We start from the raw sequence: 24,731 nt of genomic DNA on the forward strand, positions 1-24,731 counted from the left end.
CTCAGCATCTGCAGCCGCCCCCCCACAGCCACCCCCGCGCCCAAGGGAAGAAGGCGGGTAAAGGAAGAGCAGAGGAAAGTCTCACCCAGGGAACCAAAAGATATACTTAAAAACAGCTCTCCGCACCTAAACCTGTTCATGAGATTGCTTGACAAGCTCATATTGTGAGCCTGTGACGTATCAGGTTGCTAATTATTCAATTCCTACAAACGCCCTGCCAAAGACCAAAAGCATATCGGAGAATGTTCCCCAGCTGACCGTTTACTGCAGGTCTGCCTCACACCTGTCCAGCAGAGAGCAAATCCACCTTCTGAGTCTCGGCTCTCCATCTAGGTCCCTGGATAACAGCTAACACACTTTGAGGGTCCCTTTGAGTAATATTGGCCCAGTTACTAAAAAAGGCTTACTGTTAATTTCCTGCACAGAGGCCCTTACTGCAGCCCGTTTTTATTTTCCTGCAGCACATTTTTGAAACTCGGACTTCAATTTGACCTTTCAAAAGCTGACATTAGCTGCAGACAAAAGGGGAAATACATGACTAGTCTGATGAGTTGGAACCTTGGCTCGATGGCTTCATGCAGCTGAGTGTTCCCACCGCTTTTCTTCAGGTTTTCTGTTTCCTGGCTGCAGACACTCCCACCCTTCCATCTTTGACACATTCTGTTTTAGTTAAGTCCAATTGCTATGACGACGCAATTTCTCAACACATTCTGAAAATATTTCATATGGTCTCTCTTCTCTTCTTCCCTAACAGCCATCATGGTAAGTTTTTCTAATATGCCATGATGAAGACAGAACAAAGGGCCTACATAGTTTAGGATCTATTATACAAAAGAGATTTGACAAGGTGTTGGGCAGTTCAAGCATCATCTCAACCCAGCTTCCTGAGCTATTCAAGCTTTTAATTTAAAACATATTCAACCCTTAACCTTGACAAGCCCTTTGTTTAAAATACATTTTAACCCAGTCCCTCAGAGACTTTTAAAAGCAATTTTCTTTGGGAAGCATCTAATGAAATTCGCAGGGACTGCTTTCAAACAAAAGGCTGCTCTATCATTCAACACCGGCATGGCTGTAAAATTTCTGACAAATAATAATTATGTCCTTGACTCGAAAGACCCGGTCTCGGGGCAAGAAAAAAAAAAACAACTCTAAGCTATTAAGTTATTCAGTTTGGGTCGCATACAAAGCAAGCGCCGCACCTACCTGCTATTTACACGCAAATCACAGTTGGGAAAGAAAAATATGTTTATTACAGATAAGAAACGGAGATGGCCGGTCTCGGACCTCTCCGTCCAGAGAAGGCCAAGAACCGCCACACAGGATGAAATTAAGGTCAAAGAGCCCTTTACTCCCGGATTTTTCTCCTTCAAGGGCTGGGCCGGCATTGCTGGTGGGGATTTGAGAAAAGGAGCTGCACAAGTCGCTCCCCACTGAGGGAAGGGATTGGGGGCGGTGGGGGAAGCGCGCTCTGCGGAGAGGGGGTTGGAGAAACGATCCGGACCAGGAAGCCCCCGCCCCACCTGCCGCAGCCGGATGGAGCAGGGCGGGGCCGCAGCCAGGCTGGGCTGCGGGGAAGGACCCGGCGGCCTCGCCGCCCCCTCCGCCCAGTCAATGACATTCCAGCGGCCGGCGCCCAGGCTCGGCCCGGCGGCTCCTCAGCAGCCCACGCACCACAAGCCGGTCGCGGCCGGCTAGCCCGGTTCCCCGCCCGACGGAGGGAGCGGCGAGGCCGGCCGGGCTCACCTGTCCGCGCGCTGGCCCCGCCCTGCCCCAGGGGCCGTCCGGCTCCCCGCCCAGGGGTCGGCCGCCCTCGGGTCTCGCTCCCGCCCTGAGTTCGCCCGCTCCCCCTCTCACCGGCTCCTGGGGGTGGGGGCAGTGGGTGCGTCGGGCCGGGGGTGCTGGAGGAACCGACGGGGCTCAGCAGCCTCCGCTCCTCCCTGTTCGCTCCGCAGCGGGTAGTGGCGGCGACGCGCGCGCCCCGCCTCTTTTATAGGCGGCCACGCGCGTTCCGGCGGCGGGCGGTCGCGAGCTCGGGGGAAGCGCCGCAGCGCGGCGCGAGGGGCGGGGGCGAGCGCCGGCCAACCAAAGGGGGCGGAGCTCCCGCCTGCTCGCTGCCCGATCACCCGGCGGAAAGGGCCGAGAACTCCCGGAAGGAGCCGAAGCGGCGATGCGGCGGAAGAGTCGAGCCCCGGGAGGGACGCGGAAGGGTGGGGAAGGAGTAGTGCGCGCGCCAGGGGTGGGGGTTGATGGTGCAGTGGAGTCGCTGCGTCCGCCCAGGCAGGCAGAGACGCTCCAGCCGCACCGCCCTCCCCGCAGCTGGAATCCTCCAATCCTGCCCCTCCTCGCCCTGCAGAGAATCTTCGGCAGCCCACCCCTCCGCCCCTGGGAGCCCTTCCAGGACTGCAGCGAAGGGCGGGGCAGGGCCATCGCCGCAGTCTGGCTGGGGATGCTGCGCGTCCCAGCCGGAAAAACGCCCAGTCCCAAAGGGTGAGATCACCCGTGTGTTTCTCTTCCTCCTTCCCCCTTTCCCTAGGAGAAGGCTGGTGCCGGGGCCCCAAGTCAGCCTTCTCTGGTGGGAGTTGGGGTCAAGAAACCGAGGATGATTTGGGGCTCCGGGTTTGAGAAGGTGGTAAGAAAAGGCCGAATCCGATCATAAAAAATAAAGCCGACTAATTTGGTGTTTATGTCTGTCATTCCGAGATTTGAAGAGTTAATAATTTCTTATATTCTTACATCAAAAGCTTTCGGACAGCTCAGCAGTGGAATAGGATGCATTAATTGTATTTTATAAATGAGACATTGATTCTTCTCGCCATTATTAATTGACCTTTCCTTATGTACCAAGCACTATGCTATGTGTGTTACCTTTTTAAAAAATCTTTTTGCAATAATTTTATGATTTAGGTATTATTTCCTCATTTTACAAAGGAGCCCTGACATGGAAGCTAGGTCTCTTGCCCTGGGTCAGGCAGCTAGCAAGAGGAAAAGCAAGGATTTGAATCCGGGCAGTCAGAACCTTCTTTGAAACAGTGTGCTATACTGCCTTGCCATAGGAAAGGGAGGCATTGTGATGGTGGATGCTGGAATGCTGAGAAAAGAAAAACAGAGGATTTCTGGAATTTCTGTTCCTTATAGTCTTAGCAGTTTAAGGGCCTGGCTCTGTAGCTAGAAGCCCTCAAGTAGGATGCCCTTTCCCCACCCCCATGACAGCTGGGCGACAGCCATAGAGTAGCATCCAGGTCATTCCTGTGCAGTCAGGCAGACCAGGAGCTCTGCAGCTCAGGAAGGCCTCAGCCTCCTGGTTACCAAGCACTCTCCCCTTTAAATAAATATAAAGGCACTAGGCACTGCACCAGAACTTGGGCTCGGGCCCAGCCCTGAGCTTCTTGATCCTCAGTAGTTTGGCTTCTTCCCTGTGCCTGGGATCTGTAATCGGGTTTCTGAGCTGCTCCGACTGGAGCCCTGATAATGAGGAAACCGCCCCCCGCCACCATTCCCTTACTCTACCAGAGTGCAGAGAAAAGGAAAGGAGTGGCCACACCCCAGAAGCGGCTTTACAGAATCTGGAGGAAAGACATAGGAGCTGAGAGGCATTTCCTGCAATCCTCCATGTAGAGAAAACAGGACCGGGTAACTCCTGCCTGGGGTGTGCATTTCTGGGAACAGCTGATGGCGTCTTCTCCAGTGGGTAGCAGCAAAATGTTGAACCAAATACTCAGCTCTGGGTACAAAATGGCTAACACAGTCATAGCTCTCCAAAATTTCCAAGACCGTCTGCTCCAGCAAAGAACGGGGCTCAAGGCTGTGGACAGAAGCTGCAAAAAGGAAGGATTTTTCTTTTATATCAATCTGGCCTCCTAGTGAAATGGGGGTTTTGCTTTTACCAGGCGCAAAACAGATTTGAGATCTTAGAGACAGCTTCTGTATTGATACAGAAATGACAGTCTTATTTGTCGATCCTTTGTCTGATCTGAAACGTGGCCAAAACCCAGTGCCTCCAGCCCTGTGTAGTGCCCACCCAGTCACCCACCCCGTCCGCATTTGGCACTGGAAATGAGACATTTAGAAAGCCCTTCTTCCTGTGTTCTACTGTCTGCCTACCTCACCTCCCACCAATTTCACCATATGCCTGACACTCTGCTAGGTGTGGGGAAGGAGATGATAAAGGAGACACTGGCTTTCTTTGTTTTCTGAGAGCCGCTCATTCAGAACAAAAACAAAAACAAAAAAGGGTAGCATAGCGGCTCTGTAACCAATCTAATCATGTCCATCCCAGCCTCTTGCAAAGGTGGGGGTACAGTTAGGACTGAATTCCGAGCTCCTTTTTCTTTTTTGTGTTTTTGGCTGTGCCTTGCGGCTTGTGGGATCTCAGTTCCTTGACCAGGGACTGAACCTGGGCCACGGCAGTGAAAGCCTGGAATCCTAATCACTAGGCCACCAGGGAACTCCCCCAAGCTCCTTTTTCTATTCTAGCAGTTCTAGGAAGGTTTGATATGTGCCCTAAGCTTAGGCATTTAGGTAGTCCCAATACCTTTTTGAGTCATTCGAGAAGTCAACCATTGGGAAACTAACTGTAATGATGTTTTCACATACTCTGGCCATGGCAATTTACTTGCCCACATTCCCTGGGAGAACCTCTCTCTTTCTCTCTCTAACACACAAACACACAAGCGCGCGCGCGCGCGCGCACACACACACACACACACATACACACACGAAAGTTAACAGGCAAGCACTACTCTTTTTTCTGCCCCTCAAGAAGGGAGCCGATTGGGAAGTCACTCTGGCAGGTGCACTGTACTTCTTCCCAGATGAGATTCTGCAGTGTCAGAGCTGGCAAGGAATAGCACAGATCTTCAAAACAGTGACTGGAAGAACCTTGAAGACATTCTGCTAAGTGGAATAAACCAGACACAAAAGGACAAATATTGTATGATTCCACTTACCGGAGAACCCTAGAACAGTCATATTCACAGAGAGAAAGTGGAGCTGGGGTTGCCAGGGCCTGTGGGGACAGGAAAATGGGGAGCCAGTATTTAAGGGGTACAGAGTGGCAGTTTTGCAAGATGAGAAAGTTCTGGAGATGGATGGTGTTGATGGTTAACACAACAGTGTGAGTGTGCTTGATGCCAGACAACTAACTGTACACTTAAAAATGGTTTAAACTGTAAATTTTATGTTAAATTTTAAACTGTAAATGTTACATTACTTTACAATGACTGCCTCTGAAATCAGGGGCCACATTAGAGAAGAGGCCTGATAGCTGCTGGGAGCATGGACTTAACAGGCTGGTTTGCCTAACAGGACTGTAAGTGACAGCAGAGAGGTGAGCCCCTCACTCCCCTGGCACATCTTCCTAATCCAGCTGGCTTATTTCCCATATGTACTCTCACGGGACCACCTTTTAAGCCCCATCAGTCCCTCTCCTTCCTATTCATCCTGAACACACAGAATTAGTTTCATAAACCATGTGAAACCTTCTCAAAAAATTCTAGTAGCGGACTTCCCTGGTGGCGCAGTGGTTAAGAATCTGCCTGCCAACGCAGGGGACACAGGTTCGACCCCTGGTCGAGGAAGATCCCACATGCTGCAGAGCAACTAAGTCCGTGCGCCACAACGACTGAGCCTGTGAGCCATAACTACTGAAGCCCACGTGCCACAACTACTGGAGCCCCCATGCCTAGAGCCCGTGCTTTGCAACAAGAGAAGCCACCACAATGAGAAGCCCATGCACCGCAGCCAAGAGTAGCCCCCGCTCGCTGCAACTAGAGAAAGCCCGTGCAGCAATGAAGACCCAATGCAGCCATAAATAAATAAATACAACTCTAGTAGCTTCCCACTGCCTACCGAATCACCCAAACTATTTTATTTTATTTTATTATTATTATTTTATTTATTTATTTATTGCAGTAAACGGGCCTCTCACTGTTGTGGTCTCTCCCATTGCAGAGCACAGGCTCTGGACGCACAGGCTCAGCAGCCATGGCTCACGGGCCCAGCCGCTCCGCGGCATGTGGGATCTTCCCGGACCGGGGCACAAACCCGTGTCCCCTGCATCGGCAGGCGGACTCCCAACCCTTGCACCACCAGGGAAGCCCTATTATTATTTTTTATATAAGTATTTTAATTTATTTAATTAATTTATTTTTGTCTGCGTTGGGTCTTCCTTTGCTGCACGTGGGCTTTCTCTAGTTGCGGCGAGCAGGGGCTACACTTCATTGCGGTGTGTGGGCTTCTCATTGCAGTGGCTTCTCTTGTTGCGGAGCACGGGCTCTAGGCATGCAGGCTTCAGTAGTTGTGGCACGTGGGCTCAGTAGTTGTGGCTTGCGGGCTCTAGAGTGCAGGCTCAGTAGTTGTGGTGCATGGGCTTAGTTACTCCTCGGCATGTGGGATCTTCCTTGACCAGGGCTCGAACCCATGTCCCCTGCATTGGCAGGCGGTTTCTTAACCACTGTGCCACCAAGGAAGTCCCCACCCACACTATTTTAATAGAGATTCCGGAGCCTACACAAACTTTCCACAGCATTATTTCCTACTGGTCTTCTCTAGACCTGAGCTTAGCCACTTCCTAAACAGGTTATTTATTCTTCCAACTTCATGCTTTTGCTCATACTTTCCCCCTAAATTAGAATGTCCTTCTTTCCCAACACCCACTCTTCATTTCTGACAAATCTTACCCATTTTGAGTTTATGTAAGTAGAACCTTTCTGGAAGAGCAGTTTGGCGATATGGATCAGCATATGAAATTTGCATGCCATTTGACACAACGTTATATTTAGGAATACAACCTAAGAAGGTAGAAAATATATTTAAGAATGTTAATAATTGTAAAAAAAAATTAGAAGCAGCTAGTCACCAACTGAAAAATGGTTAATTAAGATTCATTAATTCAAGACTACACTGGTGATATAGTTCATACTGATTGACTTGAAAAATATCTAAGATGTTACTGAACAGTGGCAGTCAGTTACTTAAGAGCTATTTACTTAAGAGCTATATTTGTATATCCATGTATATATGCACAGAGATGATTAAAGAGATGTTCACAGTGGGTACCTAGAATAAAAGGCTTTTTGGACTTTTTTATCTCCTTTTAAAAAATTTACACATAGTTTTAAGTATCTGGATGAAGTACTATCTCAAGATACTTTCTTGACCATCCTAACCTCCAACTAAAGCATTTCAAAAAGTATATTCTCAGAAATACTAGTCCCAAGAGAAGCTCAAGAGTTCTGTGGTAAGTTTGGGAAACAATATGAACTCTTGGAGGTTAATTCAAAGTATCACAGTTAAGGCACCAAAAAGTCCTGCAAGAAAAGTCCTTTTTCTTTTCTTTATAATCTAAACATTTTATCATGGAAGATTTCAAAGATAAACCTAGAAAATGGAATAGTACAGTGAACCTCCATCTGTTCACCACCCAGCTTTAACAATTATCCACATCCTGCCATTCTTATTTCATATAGTACTTCACCTAGTTTACCTTTAACACAGTAGCTGCCAATCTCCTTTGCTGAACTCTTTTTTAGGTTCCTGCAGAAAAACTTCCTGGACGAAGCTGACCTAGATGAAATGGAGCTTTCTTCTGCACTATGGTAACTTTTAGTTCAAACCATCAAGCACTCCAAGTTTGTAAATCTCGCTCTCCATCGAATTAAAATTCTACCCCCCAGTCACCTACTTCACTTTAGGTAGGAAGCATTTTGCAAAACCTGTTTATTTTTTAAAATATTTACTTATTTATTTATTTGGCTGCATCGGGTCTTAGTTGCGGCACACAGGATCTTTGATGCGGCATGCGGGAACTTTTGTGGTGGTGCGCAGGCTCCAGAGTGTGCGGGCTCAGTAGCTGCGGCACGTGGGCTTAGTTGCCCTGTGGCATGTGGGATCTTACTTCCCCGACCAGGGATTGAACCTGCATCCCCTGCATTGAAGGTGGATTCTTAACCACTGGACCACCAGGGAAGTCCAGCAAAACCTGTTTAGAGTCAACTTTCCATCCCTGCTACAGGTTGATGGCTTCAAGGTCACCTTTGGCATCACCATCCTGTTTTCATGGTTGTAGGTTCTAGAGCTTGAATTTGTCACCTCATCAGAATTGTAGGCCTGATTTTGTTGTTGCTGTTTGTTTTTATTTTTAAGTGGGGGAGAGGATTATCTTTTTTTTTTTAATATGTTTATTTAGTCTGTGTTGGGTCTTCATTGCTGTACACAGGCTTTTTTCTTTAGTTGCTGTGAGTGGGGGCTACTCTTCCTTGCGGTGTGCAGGCTTCTCACTGCGGTGGCTTCTCTTGTTGCGGAGCATGGGCTCTAGGCACACAGGCTTCAGTAGTTGTGGCACGTGGGCGCAGTAGCTGTGGCTCGTGGGCTCTAGAGCTCAGGCTCAGTAGTTGTGGCGCATGGGCTTAGTTAATCTGCAGCATGTGGGATCTTCCCAGGCCAGGGCTCGAACCCGTGTCTCCTGCATTGGCAGGTGGATTCCCAACCACTGCGCCACCAGGGAAGTCCCAGCAAAACCTGTTTAGGGTCAAATTTCCAACCCTGCTACAGGCTGATGGCTTCAAGGTCACCTTTGGCATCACCGTCCTGTTTGCAGGGTTGTAGGTTCTAGAGCTTGAATTTGTCACCTCATCAGAATTGTAGGCCTGATTTTGTTGCTGTTGTTTGTTTTTTTTTTAAGTGGGGAAGAGGATTATCTTTTAATTTTGAAATAATTTCAAATTTGTAAAAAATTATAAGAGTAATAGAAACAAATCCCATACACCCTTCAACCAGATTCCCCAATTTGTTAAAAATTGACCACATTTGCTCCATTATTCTGATGGTATATACTTACACATAGACACACACGTGTAGATATTTTTCCCCTGAATCATTTGAGAATAAGTTGCAGACGTCATGCCCAGTCACCCCTAAGTACTTTAAGAACAAGTACTTTTATTTTTATAACCACAATACAGTGATCAAAGTCGGGAAATTAATGTTGACATAATGCTGCTATCTAACATAAAGACCTTATTCAAGTTTTGCTAATTGTCCCAACATCCTTTACAAGACAAACACACAGAATGATCTTTTTTTTCCTGGACCAGGTTCCAATGCAGCATGATGTACTACATTTAGTGTAAACATCCTGAAGGAGCTAAAAGAAAAATGTTTCTTGACTACATCATCTGTGTAGATTGATATTTAAAATAAATGGAGCCTGGCTGTAAACTAGATGATATTATAAATTCCTCTCTAATGGGTGTTTCTGGAAATCCATCACATAGCTGGGAGACCATAGCTTTCATCTGGTTTCTGCAGGTCCACAGGACCTAATATCAGGGATTCATTAATGGCACAGAGAAAAGGGAAGTGAATGGCCAAGCCTGATAAGGCACCTGTGGGAAGCTCTGGAGCTCTTTTTTCCTGGCACTGAGATAGAAGACATTCAGACTTAATTACGTCACTGCTATCACCACAGGAAGCTTGAGAAGTGGGGGAAAGCTCCCAGCACGTGGATGGGAAACCTCCAGAACAACTCCATTCTTCTATCCAAGAGATGTGTTGGGTTTCTCTCCCATTGGAACTTCCAATTCATCATCAAATTTGCTTTAAAATGATGTAGAACAGGATTTCCCTGGTGGCGCAGTGGTTGAGAATCCGCCTGTCAATGCAGGGGACACGGGTTCGAGCCCTGGTCTGAGAAGATCACACATGCTGCGGAGCAACTAAGCCCATGCGCCACAACTACTGAGCCTGCGCTCTAGAGCCTGTGAGCCACAACTACTGACGCCCATGCTCTGTAACAAGAGAAGCCACCGCAGTGAGAAGCCCACGCATGACAACAAAGAGTAGCCCCCGTTCGTTGCAACTATAGAAAGCCCACGCGCATCAACGAAGACCCAACGCAGCCAAAATAAATAAATAAATAAATAAATAAATAAATGAATGAATGATGTAGGACCATGATAAGACAAAAATATGGGCACTCAGCCTAAGAAATGAGGTCAAACTTGAAAGGAGGCAAGTAGGCAAGTGAGCGCTTGAATTTAAAGGCAAATGCAGTCCTTGGTATTCTACTCTTAGAAATCTGACGCTACCATCCACCAGGAGTCACTGCTATCGGCCGGCAATCTCTACCTCTGGAGGCAACGCTATCAGTGAGTATTGAAAACCTGGCCTCTGCGATGCTCTCCTTTCTTGGTTTACCATCAAGAACCCAATAGGAATACCAAGCTTTAAATGACACGTGCAAGACTGTTAAACATGTCTAGAGAAAGAAGATTCAAATATTGTAAGAGGTGTCTGCTATGGAGTGGTACAAATTCAAAGTGGAGGAGACCTTAGAGATCATCTTGTCCAGTGATTTTTTTATATATTTCATTTTTGGCAGAACTTTCCCATATATAATGTTACAAAGAACTCCAATATATACAGTACATAAAGCAAAAATGCTGTGGCAGAGAGAATCCCAGCATTCCATGCAGGCCCATTAGTCCTATTAAAGGCTGTGCAAATGTGAGCTGCTTAACTCCAGTAAGAGGCACTGCTCACCTCCTGGTTCCATTTTCATAGTTATTAATAGAACAGCTTTCCAGCAGATGGCAGTAGTAGGAAGGGAAGCCTTTCAAAAATTTGCACAAAGCCTCCATATGCTGACTGACTATACAGCTGAGCCCCATCCACTCAACACCCAAGCACCCAGTGCTTCCCAAGTTGTTCCATCATGATGCACAGAAAATGCCATTTGTAAAGCACAGGTAGAGAGAGGAAGTGCAAACGGCCACGGGCCCCATGGGCTACAGAGATCAGTATGCTATGACACACAGCAGGGAAGCTCTGCCCTAAGGCACCGCTACTGAGCACAATTTGAAAACTACTCATCTGGTGACTGGTCCAATTCTTGTGTTTCGCAGGTGGGGATACTGAGGTTCAGAGAGTGGATGACCCACTCAAGGTCACAAACCTAAAAGTGAATTGAAAATCTGAAAGATGCCACCAGAAAACTACTATAACTAATCGATGAATTTGGTAAGGTTGCAGGATACAAAACTAATGCACAGAAATCTCTGGCATTCCTATACACTAACAACGAAAGATCAGAAAGAGAAATTAAGGAAACAATCCCATTTACCATCACAACAAAAAGAATAAAATATCTAGGAATAAACCTACCTAAGGAGGCAAAAGACCTGTACTTAGAAAACTATAAAACACTGATGAAAGAAATCAAAGATAACATAAACAGATGGAGACATATACTATGCTCCTGGATTAGAAGAATCAATATTGTGAAAATGACTATACTACCCAAAGCAATCTACAGGTTCAATGCAAATCCTATCAAATTACCAATGGCATTTTTCACAGAACTAGAACAAGAAATTTTACAATCTGTATGGAAACACAAAAGACCCTGAATAGCCAAAGCAATCTTAAGAAAGAAAAATGGAGCTGGAGGAATCAGGCTCTGACTTCAGACTATATTACAAAGCTATAGTAATCAAGACAATACAGTACTGGCACAAAAACAGAAATATAGATCAATGGAACAGGACAGAAAGCCCAGAGATAAACCCACGCATATATGGTCACCTTATCTTTGACAAAGGAGGCAAGAAAATACAATGGAAAAAAGACAGCCTCTTCAATAAGTGGTGCTGGGAAAAATGGACAGCTACATGTAAAAGAATGAAATTAGAACACTCCTTAACACCATACACAAAAATAAACTCAAAATGGATTAAAGACCTAAATGTAAAGGCCAGACACTATAAAGCTCTTAGAGGGAAACATAGGCAGAACACTCTATGACATAAATCACAGCAAGATCCTTTTTGACCCACCTCCTAGAGAAATGGAAATAAAAACAAAAATAAACAAATGGGACCTAATGAAACTTCAAAGCTTTTGCACAGCAAAGGAAACCATAAACAAGACCAAAAGACAACCTTCAAAATGGGAGAAAATATTTGCAAATGAAGCAACTGACAAAGGATTAATCTCCAAAATTTACAAGCAGCTCATGCAGCTCAATAACAACAACAACAAAAACCCAATCCAAAAATGGGCAGAAGACCTAAACAGACATTTCTCCAAAGAAGATATACAGACTGCCAACAAACACATGAAAGAATGAATGCTCAACATCATTAATCATTAGAGAAATGCAAATCAAAACTACAATGAGATATCATCTCACACCAGACAGAATGGCCAACTCAAAAACTCTAGGAATAAATGCTGGAGAGGGTGTGGAGAAAAGGGAACATTCCTGCACTGTTGGTGGGAATGTAAATTGATACAGCCACTATGGAGAACAGTATGGAGTTTCCTTAAAAAACTAAAATAGGGGCTTCCCTGGTGGTGCAGTGGTTGAGAGTCTGCCTGCCGATGCAGGGGACACGGGTTCGTGCCCCGGTCCGGGAGGATCCCACATGCCGTGGAACGGATGGGCCCGTGAGCCATGGCTGCTGAGCCTGCGTGTCCAGAGCCTGTGCTCCGCAATGGGAGAGGCCCACATACTGCAAAAAAAAAACAAAAAAAAAACCTAAAATAGAACTACCATATGACCCAGCAATCCCACTACTGGGCATATACCCTGAGAAAACCATAATTTAAAAAGAGTCATGTACCACAGTGTTCACTGCAGCACTATTTACAAAAGCCAGGACATGGAAGCAACCTAAATGTCCACCAACAGATGAATGGATAAAGAAGATGTAGCACATGTATACAATGGAATATTATTCAGCCATAAAAAGGAAAAAAACTGAGTTATTTGTAGTGAGGTGGATGGACCTAGAATCTGTCATACAGAGTAAAGTAAGTCAGAAAGAGAAAAACAAATACTGTATGCTAACACATATATATGGAATTTAAAAAAGCGGTACTGATGAACCTAGTGGCAGGGCAGGAATAAAGACATAGACGTAGAGAATGGACTTGAGGGCACGAGGGGGAAGGGGAAGCTGGGATGAAGTAAGAGAGTAGCACTGACATATATACACTACCAAATGTGAAATGGATGGCTAGTGGGAAGCTGCTGCATAGCACAAGGAGATCAACTCGATGCTTTGTGACGACCTAGAGGGATGGGATAGGGAGGGCAGGAGGGAGGCTCACGAGGGAGGAGATATGGGATATATGTATACATACAGCTGATTCACTTTACTGTACAGCAGAAACACAACATTGTAAAGCATTTATATTCCATTAAAGATGTGGGAAAAAAAAAAAAGTGAATTGAACCCAAGTCTCTAGACTCCTTCCCCAGTGTTCATTCCATTGTGTCCACATCAAAAGACTTTAATTCTTTCCCATCTGGTAGATAAAACAGGGTCAGTTATTGGTACATAATTCCACAAAAGAAATGACAGAAAAAAATCAGTTTTCCCAAGGTGAAGGTCAAGAAGACAAAAAAGAGAAAAACACACCACTCTATACCTAGACTCGGGCACCACCATGCCCCTTATGATTTACACAGCTCCAGTTACAGGAAGTTGATCATACTGAACAGACTAGATACCAGCAAGGGGTTTTTAAAAATCAAGCTTTATTACTTATCTTTTGGCACTACGGTCAATAATTCACAGAATGGGTCGCTTCGAGCGACTCAAGATTACCAGAGAATCCTCCACAAGAAACACAACCCCACATACAACATTTACCACAGAGGAATAGATCCAAGAGAATGAGTCTTTCCATAAAGCAAATCTCAACTCTTATCTGAACAGCCAGACTCTGGAGTTTTGTAGTGGCTTTAGTCAGGCAAATCTATCATCATTCATTACTCAGAACATGTAAAAAAATTATAAGGCAGTTCTCAATTCTTCCCCAAATCTTTATTAAACCCCGACTCACCACTTACGGATGCTCAGCGCATGTACAATGTTGCAAGCTCCACCTCAGCCCATCTTAACTCAAATTGAAAAACAAAGTTTGGTTCACGCATGCCGACTCATCCAGGAACCAAATTCCAAAGCAAGAAGACAAACAGTGTTTCCTGGTTCAATATAACATGTGTTAACAGTCCTAATCCCAGACACTAAGCTACCTCCGATGCAGTCTGGGACTGACTTAGCCCATGTCTACACCAGGCATTTCTTCTGAATTTATAATTACTTCACAAGCTGACTAAGGTAAAACAAACATAACCCAGTCCTGCATGTGAGGGTTTGGGCCTCATCTATTAACTGCTACTTTAAAGGTGACCTTGAGTCTTTGCTCCTCCTGGGAATTATTCTGAACGGGGTCAGCATGGGGGGAGGGGCTGGGGTGTGGTGGTGGAGTGAAAGCCACTTCAGCTCAGAGTGAAATGGTCAAGGTATTAACCTACCTTCTGAAAGATACTAGAGACAAAGGAAATCAAGGGTGAGATCAAGTGCTAAACTCTTCTCATAATTTTTTTTTCAAATTTTTTGCAAAAATGAGAAAGGCCAATTCTGCTTACTCTGCCATGCGGACTCCTTTAAGAAGTCATCACACCTACTAAAGGACCTCTTAGATCTGTGACCCATGAAAATCTGCTCTCCTAGTGACAAGGTACAAGTACACAAAACACATATTGACATGACTTCTCCCAAATACAGCTGTCTTCAGTTGCTTTATTATTGTCCCTTTGCAACAAAATGGTGATGGTGGGCGATGGAGTAACATCAGGAACGCCAGAAGGAGGAAGTCAGAAAGCCCTTGGGGACAGGAATCTCCTTGCGCTGCAAACATTTCTGGTCAGGGAAAGACAAGGAAAACAGAATGATTCTCTGATAACACTGCTTCCAACACTTAAAGTTTGGAAGAAACTTTGAGGGACAGCAAGTGGTAGTAAGTCCTATGGATATAGTACATATATATACAATGGAATATTACTCAGCCATAAAAAACCCAAAATAATGCCATTTGCAGCAATGTGGATGGACTTGAGACTGTCATACTGACTGAAGTAAGTCAGAGAAAGACAAATATCATATAATATCGCTTATATATGGAATCTAAAAAAAAATAGTACAAATGAACTTCTTTACAAAACAGAAATAGAGTCACAGATGTAGAAAACAAACTTATGGTTACGGGGTGGGGGGAGGGATAAATTGGGTGATTGGGACTGACATATACACACTACTCTATATAAAACAGATAACTAATAAGAACCTACTGTATAGCACAGGAAACTACTCAATACTCTGCAATGACGTATATGGGAAAAGAATCTAAAAGAGAGTGGATATATGTTTATGCATAACTGATTCACTGTGCTATACAGCAGAAACTAACACAACATTGTAAATCAACTATACTCCAATAAAAATTAATTGAAAAAAGAAAAAAAGGTTGTCTATAAGACTTCTCCTTCTGCATGAATTGCAGTGGAGGACAAATGCCAGGGTATTGTTAATGTCTGTCCCACTCTCATCTCCCACAGCCTGGCCTCACCTTTCACTACTGCAATTTCCCCAACTGGGCTACTGGAAACTGGAAGTCAGTTGGCTGTCTTGGCAGACATACCAAAACGTAAAGTTTTTTGGCACTTGGAAAAAGGAGAGGAGTCTGGCTCAAACTGTAGTCTGTTTTCGTGGAGAAAAGTGACCACACATACCTGTTCCCTAGACCTGAGACTGAGAAAAGAACCTTGGCCAACATGCAAAAAGTGTATCAGTGAGCTAAGATTCACTACATATATTTTATTCATCTCTTAGGAGAGCTTTTCCCCACGGGCAGTATGGACAATGACGCGTAGGAAGACGATGAAATAGCAGCCCTTAAGGTGAAGAGGGGTGGATGGACAAAACAGTAGGGTTGGGAAAAATCAAGAGGAAGAGACCACAGTCAGAGTCTGGATGTGCAAGACATGTCAGACACAGGTGCACTGGAGGCCGACAACAGTCTGGGATGTGCTGGTCTAAGGGCATCTTACCTCCAAGAACTGCTTGAGGCGTATGAAGGAACCCATCTGTCCTGAGCTGGTGATGGCTTCAATCCTACAGGGAGAGAAAGAAGACAGGTGAGTCACACCTATGACTCACACTTATCTTTTGGAGGAGTTAAGAGACCTGCTGATCTGGAGGAAGAGGCAGATCAAATGACTCACAGACATGTCTTCTAGACTGGATGCTGTCGCTCTACTAAATGGTCTCAACATTTTTTTCTTTTCTTTTCTTTTTTCTTTTTTCATGCCCCCTGCAGTGGAAGCATGGAGTCTTAACCACTGGACCGCCAGGGAAGTCCCCTTATTTTTTTCAAATAAGTGGATAAAGGAAAAGAGAGCACTGTTCCTTTCCAAGGTCTTTGTGATCAGGTGGGATGGGTGCTGCCAATGCCTTTCCCCACTTTGAAAGGCCAGTGAGCTGAGAGGAATGAGCAGGGTCCTTGAAGGTTAAAGCCACAACAGAGTCAAGCAAACTGGCTGACCAATCAGTTTCACCAACTGATTTACTGAGGGAGTTTGCCTCCTTGGTTTCATTCATGACTGCATGTAATCACCATCCCAGATTATCTGGGGGAGTTTAGAAAAGAAGAGAGTTTAAAAAATGTCAGGTATCTGAATCCAAGATCTTCCTAATTTGTTTTTTTTTATTTAGTCAACAATATTTAAGAGAGACTTCAGAAGCGTTTATTCAAATAACAAAGAGGAGATGGATGGGAGCAGATGTTACACTTAACACAGGTGCTTAACTGAGTCAGAAACAGCATGTAACAGCAGCCACAGTATCTGACGTCATAAGTTTTCACCTACCAAACCCCCTGGTGTCTACCCAACAAGTCGAATACCTGGGGAAGTAGTCCTCTTTGATGAGAAGTATCATCTTCCAGAACTGGACCTGGTACTGCTTCATGAGGGCATTCCCACACACCTAGAGGGGAAGGTGGGCACTGTCAGAGCAGAGAATGAAAATTCACACTCATATGAGAGATCCATAAAGGACAATCAGACCTTTGCCTTTTGTGCCTATCAAGAATTTCAACCACGATGCCACTTAGCCAGCTAAGCAAGGGAATTAAAATCCAGCTTTCTTCTGAAGCATTTCTCATATACAGTAATACCTCCATTTAACCAGACTGCCAGGTAGCCAGGTGTTTCAGAAAACGTGAATCAAACTTAACTTACTATTGATTCTATGCAACAGGATAGAAAGCCCAGAGATAAATCCACGTACCTATGATCAACTAATCTATGACAAAGGAGGCAAGGATATGCAATGGAGAAAAGATAGTCTCTTCAATAAGTGGTGCTGGGAAAACTGGACAGCTACATGTAAAAGAAGGAAATGAGAACACTCCCTAACACCATACACAAAAATAAACTCAAAATGGATTCAAGACCTAATTGTAAGACCAGACACTATAAAACTCTTAAAGGAAAACATAGGAAGAACACTCTTTGACATAAATCACAGCAAGATCTTTTTTGATCCACCTCCTAGAGTAACAGAAATAAAAACAAAAATAAACAAATGGAACCCAGTGAAACTTAAAAGCTTTTGCAAAGCAAAGAAAACTACAAACAAGATGAAAAGACAACCCTCAGAATGGGAGAAAATATTTGCAAACGAATCAATGGACAAAGGATTAATCTCCAAAAGATATAAACAGCTCATGCAGCTCAATATTAAAAAAACAAACAACCCACTCCAAAAATGGGCAGAAGACATAAACAGACATTTCTCCAAAGAAGACATGCAGATGGCCAAGAAGCACATGAAAAGCTGCTCAACATCACTAATTATTAGAGAAATGCAAATCAAAACTACAATGAGGTATCACCTCACACCAGTTAGAATGGGCATCATCAGAAAATCTACAAACAACAAATGCTGGAGAGGGTGTGGAGAAAGAGGAACCCTCTTGCACTGTTGGTGGGAATGTAAATTGCTACAGCTACTATGGAGAACAGTATGAAGGTTCCTTAAAAAACTAAAAACAGAATTACCATATGACCCAGCAATCCCACTACTGGGCATATACCCAGAGAAAACCATAATTCAAAAAGACACATGTGGGCTTCCTTGGTGGCACAGTGGTTGAGAGTCCGCCTGCCGATGCAGGGGACACGGGTTCGTGCTCCGGTCCGGGAAGATCCCACATGCTGCGGAGCAGCTAGGCCCGTGAGCCATGGCCGCTGAGCCTGTGCGTCCGGAGCCTGTGCTCCGCAATGGGAGAGGCCACAACAGTGAGAGGCCCGCGTACGGGGAAAAAAAAAAAAAAAAAAAAAAAGACACATGCAACCCAATGTTCATTGCAGCACTATTTACAATAGCCAGGTCATGGAAGCAACCTAAATGCCCATTGACAGATGAATGGATAAAGAAGATGTGGTACATATATACAATGGAATATTACTCAGCCATAAAAAGGAACGAAATTGGGTCATTTGTAGAGACGTGGATGGATCTAGAGACTGTCATACAGAGTGAAGTAAGGCAGAAAGAGAAAAACAGATATCGTATATTGACGCATATATGTGGAATCTAGAAAAACGGTACAGGTGAACCTGTATGCAGGGCAGAAGTGGAGACACAGACACAGAGAACAAACATATGGACACCAAGGGGGGCAAGTGGCTGGGGGTGGTGGTGGTGGGATGAATTGGGAGATTGGGATTGACATATATACACTTATATGTATAAAAGGGATAACTAATAAGAACCTGCTATATAAAAAATAGATAAAATAAAATTCAAAAGAAACCAACCGAACAAAAAAAACCCTTAACTTACTATTGATTGTAAAGGTTGACATACTTCCCATATTGTGACTTCAGGGGCTTTAAGGTGACTAGAAACTGTTGGTGTTATAGGCCAAATGGTCCCAGATTTGTTATGGCCTGTGCCCCAAGCCTTTATTCTTTAAGAACTGTCTCCTTTCCACAGAAACCCTACCTTTTCCCTGTAGTGGGGTCCCTAATGGGCAGAGAGGACTATACGGAGCCTCCTAGACGAGACTGGTAATCTGTGACCCAAGCTGGTTAATCATATTTTCTCTCCTGGGAATCAGCAATCACAATGGTGGGACATTAGTCCCATTACACTGGGTGACCACACTGAGGCTGAGGGATATAGCCCAGGAGGGCATCTTCTCCACTACGCACAGAAAACTTCAGAAAGTTGGCTTATAGAGCAAGAAGGAGGCAACCTGCAGGAAGAGCAGACATGGAAGACCACGTGGTCCCAGGGGGAGGCTGCCTTGGTACCTGGTGACATTCCAGTTCCTGGTTCCAGGCCCTGATGAGATTCAACCGCACATCCTACCCTTGATTCTGGAGTGAGTCACTTCTATATCCCTAAAACAAATTCCTTTTCACTTGTACTGGGATGTACAGTTTTCTGTTCTTTAGAACGAGAAGACAACCACACAGCGAAGGAAAGTACACTGGGAAGAAAAATCAAAAGCTAGCTTTGTCTTGGGGATCAGGAAAAAATTTATGATACTGGACGCTAATGCTGTTCACCGTTAAGTCTCTATTTCTTTTTTTTTTTAGCTCCTAAAATCCTTGTAATTTCCTAAGTGATAAAGGTAAAAAGAACATCTTTTGTTGTATATATATTTATGTATTTTTAAAATTTTTTGGCTATGCGGCATGCTTAGTTCCCTGACCAGGGACTGAACCTGCGCCTTCGCAGTGAAAGCGCGGAGTTGTAACCACTGGACTGCCAGGAAATTCCCATTAGTCTCTATCTCTATATTCCTTTCCCAGTCACATCACACAGTGGCCCAAGGCTGCTTCAACCACTGGCTCTCTCTCGTGTGATAGCTGTATTACGTACCTCCAAGAAATCAAAGAGGAGGGTGGCTGTCACATCTGACAGGGGCTCCATGTTTAAGATCTGTGCCAACCAGCGCCAGCCATGATTTAAGCCATGAGGGTGAATCTGGGAGGAGAGAGTCGGTCACTGTTTAATCTCATTTTATGCAGAGATCTAAATTTCCACCATTATCAACCAGTCATTACCAAAAGGACATGAACCCCCAGATCAGCTAATCTAAGCAGCTGCCACAGGGCACAAACAACACAAGCCAAACAAACTCTGTTTTTAAATACTGCATACACTGGTATCCATATTCTTCACAGCATCCCTGCAACACAGGGCTGTCAGCTTCAGTTTCAGGGATTCCACAGTTACTCTCATAGACATTTTATTTATTATTCTTGGTACCTTTAGCACAGAACCTGGGACATAGCAGGTGCACAATAAAAACTTCTTGGATTCAATCAACCTATATTCCTTTCTCTTTAGGTTTCCAAGTCCATCAACTTCTCCAACCCTCTAATCTCCATTCCTTGAAAAAAGAACTGGGCTGGCAGGTCAAAGCCCTGGCCCCCAGCCGTGGCTCTGTCATTGACGAGTGTGTATCACTACAGCTTGCTAAGCCTCCGTCTGTCCATCTGTGAAGTAAGGTATGTGACCCAGATGGCCTCTAAGGCACCAATTAGTCTCTGAACAAATGACTCTGATGATCCGAAAGTTTCCTAATAATCAACATCAACTTCTCTGAAGAGTACCTATGAAGCAGCAATAGTCTTTAACTTATCATGTGACTGGACTGCCTCTCTGAAAGGTCAGTATTTCCTGCAGGTAAGATACACTAACGTGGACTCTGGTCCAACCTCTCATTATCGATACTAAGCCGCTTATACTACCTCTTGTCGGTTTCCGTACGGCCACCGGAGCTGGATGATGGCAGCGTAGAGACGGATCATCCCGGACATGCGTTTTAGAAAGCTGTCTTGCTGTTCTACTCTGCAATCCATCACTTTGTAGCCAAGCATCCTATGTGGGAAGAAAATATTCAATGTGACAAGGCCAAAGTGAGGGTGACCAATTACTTTCTATGGCTAAAAGTAACTATATTATTACTACATTTTGCATTATTATTAATACATTTTTACATGCTACTCACATCTATTATCAAATCTGTGCATCATATAAACCCTGAGAGGTAAATTCCCAGGAGGTAATGGATATCATTACCCCCATTTACAAATCATGAAAATAATGTTTAAAGAGATTAAATGATTTCCCCATTTTTGCAAATCTATTAAAAGACAAAGCAGGGATAAAATTCTAAGACCCCTGGATTCTAAATCCAGTGTTCTAAAGCCACCCAGTTTGCAAGACAGTAAGCCTTTCAAAGACAGTTTGAAAGACACTGTATTCTCTGATAGAATGTTCAAGGTACATAAGAGATGTTCTGAGGAGAGGAAACAAATCCCAGTTCTATTTCTATTTCATTCATCACTCTAGGGATAGTGAGTAAGGAGAAAACCAACTTCACCTCTGATAATCTTCCAAAGCCATTCCCTCTTTGAAAGCTGGATAGAAAGGAACAGAGTAAGGACACTTCTTGTGCAGATGAGCAAGGATGAGGTCCCCCACTCTGGGGTGGAGCTCCCAGATTCCGGACGCCACGACTGCGATGGGGAATGCTGCTTCATGATGGGAGGCCACTTCCTCCTCCCCTTGTTTCTGGGAGCACAGACAGGGGATGATTTTAAGTTAATACTCTAGAAAGGTTTAAAGGTTGTGCACCAGCCTCTTCTTCCCATACCTTTGGCAACAAGGTTCCTCACCACAAATTTCTCTGCCAGTTTGTACTGGACAAAGTCCAGGCCCTGTGGGTTAAGTGTGACGGACACAGAGCGCCCACCAGACTGAACGGGTTTTCCAGAGAGTAAGCTGTGGATCTTGTCAAAGATCTCCTTCAGCTTTGAGCCTGGGTATGAAAGACAAAGTTAGGGAAAAGATACAACTGCAGTCAATCTATTTTTTTCACCACCGCAGTAACAAATCCTCTATACAAACCCAGCTGTGCAGCCCTACAGAAGGTCAAAGCCTAAAGCCAAAATACAGATGCGGAAAAATGTATGACAATCAAATCCATGATGTGGGGGATGAGAAAGTACACAAAGCGTGGTACTATTTCGAAGGAATTCCTTATTTGCAGAGTCAACTAATTCTGAAACTGACACAGCCGAGAGATAAACAGTAGTATAGAAATAGGTGTTGAATTGTTACAGATGCCACGGGTGTGGCTGATGTCCCTAGAGAAGTCATTTGCAACTCTAGGGAAAACCTTCTAAAGGATCTTCCCCAACTCACAGTGATTCCCCCCTTCTCTTCGACCTGCCTTCCTCCATCCTCAGCAACACAGAAGCTACGTTTGTATTACAGATCCTGTGTGCCCCATCTTCCACACTGGCTAGTTAGATTAGGACTAGTCACACTGAGCTGATCAGCCAGCTGACAGAGTCGATTCCTTGAAGTGGCCACTCCTGTGACATGTACACATGTAAGCAGTGGGGCTCTGGCCCTGCTATGTGGACCAAAGAACAGCAGTCTACAAAATTAGAATGGAGGTGGACAGAGGGAAGCCAAGAGGAGAGAGAAAAGGGTCCTAAAATTTCTGGCTCCTGAGATCCAGCTCCATTCCTGCCATAGGTTCTGTGAAACTGCTATCTATCTATCTCTCTATTTAGGCTGCGTCGGGTCTTAGTTGCTGCACATGGGATCTTCCTTGTGGCACACAGGATCTTTTCTTTAGTTACGGCGTGCGGACTTCTTAGTTTCAGCATGCAGACTCTTAGTTGTGGCATACATGCGGGATCTAGTTCCCCAACCAGGGATCGAACCCAGTCCCCCAGCATTGGGAGCACAGTGTCTTACCCACTGGACCACCAGGGAAGTCCCGAAACTGCTTTATCTTTAGAACAAACCCCCCTACCCCACCCACTTTTTCTTTCCTTTCTTTTTACTTTTCTTTCTTTCTTTTTTTTTTTGCTTAAGCAGATCTGAATTAGTTTCCATTATTTAAAATCAATGTTTGAACAAATACAGCATCTCCAGTTTAGAAATACCCTGCCAAATTCCTAATCACTTTAAGAAATATTTAAAAATCTCAGAAATATCCTCCCCAAACCACTGATTCAGTTCCATTAAAAAAGGGGAGAGGGCTTCCCTGGTGGCGCAGTGGTTGAGAGTCCGCCTGCCGATGCAGGGGACACGGGTTCGTGTCCCAGTCCGGGAAGATCCCACATGCCGCGGAGTGGCTGGGCCCATGAGCCATGGCCGCTGAGCCTGTGCGGCTGGAGCCTGTGCTCCGCAACGGGAAAGGCCACAACAGTAAGAGGCCCGCGTACCACAAAAAAAAAAAAAAAAAAAAAAAAACGGGGGCGGGGAGAGAGCAGCAGCACATTTCTTAGGAAGTAAGAGAAGCAGGAAGAAACCAAGAATTAAATAATGAGATATCACAGAAATCTCAAGGCTAATAATCCCAGAAAAACAGAAACAGAGACTGTAACCTTACTGAGATATTAAAATATGTACATTTCCACACAAATTTACTCAGCTCACCTTCCTGCTAAGTCATACCCTACTATTCCTTGACTGACGGTTTCAAAGGGCTCCACTGGCCAAATCCCCAGCCAGCCCCTCTCCCCGTGGCTCTCCAGTTAGGAAAATCAGGTCCCAACCCTATGCCTGATATGGCCTCCCACATCCCATATGTCACAACGGCACCATATCCTTCTTTAAATTCTGCTCCGAATCTAACTACTCATGGACACCCACCTTTCAAGAGGCAGCAATTAGGTCACCTCTCTCTCAGTCATTCAACATTTACTGGGCACTAACTCTAGAAAATGTTTGTGTCTGACTGGGCTGTAAGCTCTTAAAGTGCTTACAATAATGATGGAGACAAAGGGACATAGTTATGGAATAGGCAGGAAAATGAAGAATGGCAAAACTAGAGTCTAATCAGATATAGAGAATGAACTAGAAGAAGCAGTCAGGGGGATGACTCGCAGGTTTCAACTAAGGTGACCGAGTAGATAAGGTGCTATTGATTACTTAGAGCGAACAGGAGAAAAGGCAGGCAAGAGGAAAATGATGAGTTCACATCGGAACATTCTAAACCTGACAAAGCTGAGGGGCATCTAGGCAGAGCTGCCCCTCGGCTAGCTGGAGCGAGGGAACCTGAAGCTCAAAGGAAAGGAATGACCCAGAGACCGATCTGAGTGTCATGTGTGCAGAGGTCAAGTCTGACACCATGGGGGTTCTTTAGAATGAGAAGAACTTCAGGGTAGAAGCACATCCCTGAGGACACACTTACCACTGATGTGGGGGCAGGAGACTGAGGAACCCACAAAGGAGAAAGAGAGGGAGGAGGAGAAGCTGGAAATTAATGATGCTGCAGAAGCCAGAGGAGTAGAGGTGATGGAGGGAATAATCAACGGTACCAAAAGGCAACATGGGGACTTCCCTGGTAGTGCAGTGGTTGAGAATCTGCCTGCCAATGCAGCGGACATGGGTTCGAGCCCTGGTCCGTGAAGATCCCACATGCTGTGGAGCAACTAAGCCCGTGTACCGCAACTACTGAGCCCATGAGCCACAACTACTGAAGCCCGCGTGCCTAGAGCTCATGCTCTACAACAAGAGAAGCCACCACAATGAGAAGCCCATGCACCGCAACCAAGACTAGCTTGCTGCAACTAGAGAAAGCCTACACATAGCAACGAAGACCCAATGCAGCCAAAAATAAATTAACCAAAAGGCAACAAGAAAATTAGAAAATACTGAGAAGACACAGAATCAAAAGAAACAGATTTTAGAATGTGAGTGACAGGCATGTTTAAAGGGAAGGGAGCCTGTAAAAGGGAGTAATTTTGCAGAAAACAGGAGCGATCTCTCTTGAAGGAGATGGGAGGGGATAAGAATAAGGCTCCCGAGCCTCGTTCAAGGCTTAGGCAGAAG

The 24,731-nt window shown here is 44.9% G+C and overlaps 2 protein-coding genes across 12 annotated transcripts in view; both read right to left on the reverse strand.

Annotated features, from left to right (window-relative positions):
- Positions 1-1,975, reverse strand: part of SPTAN1 (spectrin alpha, non-erythrocytic 1) — a 60,965-nt gene extending 58,990 nt beyond the window's left edge. For all 8 annotated transcript variants that reach the window (XM_060154176.1, XM_060154175.1, XM_060154172.1 and 5 more), the window contains exon 1: positions 1,858-1,975. The gene's annotated coding sequence lies outside the window, so the exon portion shown is untranslated. The remainder of the gene's footprint in view (positions 1-1,857) is intronic.
- Positions 1,976-13,523: 11,548 nt separating this feature from the next.
- Positions 13,524-24,731, reverse strand: part of GLE1 (GLE1 RNA export mediator) — a 44,950-nt gene continuing 33,742 nt past the window's right edge. The window contains exons 10-16 of one of the 4 annotated variants that reach the window (XM_060154209.1): positions 21,554-21,696; positions 21,259-21,449; positions 20,624-20,753; positions 19,749-19,853; positions 16,756-16,838; positions 15,902-15,965; positions 13,524-14,714 (exon numbers count right to left, since the gene is read on the reverse strand). In XM_060154209.1, coding sequence (XP_060010192.1) covers positions 14,646-14,714; positions 15,902-15,965; positions 16,756-16,838; positions 19,749-19,853; positions 20,624-20,753; positions 21,259-21,449; positions 21,554-21,696 — 785 coding nt within the window. In that variant the 3' untranslated portion in view covers positions 13,524-14,645. Of the gene's footprint in view, positions 14,715-15,901; positions 15,966-16,755; positions 16,839-19,748; positions 19,854-20,623; positions 20,754-21,258; positions 21,450-21,531; positions 21,697-24,731 lie in introns of all 4 variants that reach the window. The other 3 variants (XM_060154211.1, XM_060154212.1, XM_060154210.1) reach the window with 3 other exon arrangements.

Source organism: Lagenorhynchus albirostris, chromosome 7 (genome assembly GCF_949774975.1).
Source record: "Lagenorhynchus albirostris chromosome 7, mLagAlb1.1, whole genome shotgun sequence".
Taxonomy (NCBI): domain Eukaryota; kingdom Metazoa; phylum Chordata; class Mammalia; order Artiodactyla; family Delphinidae; genus Lagenorhynchus; species Lagenorhynchus albirostris.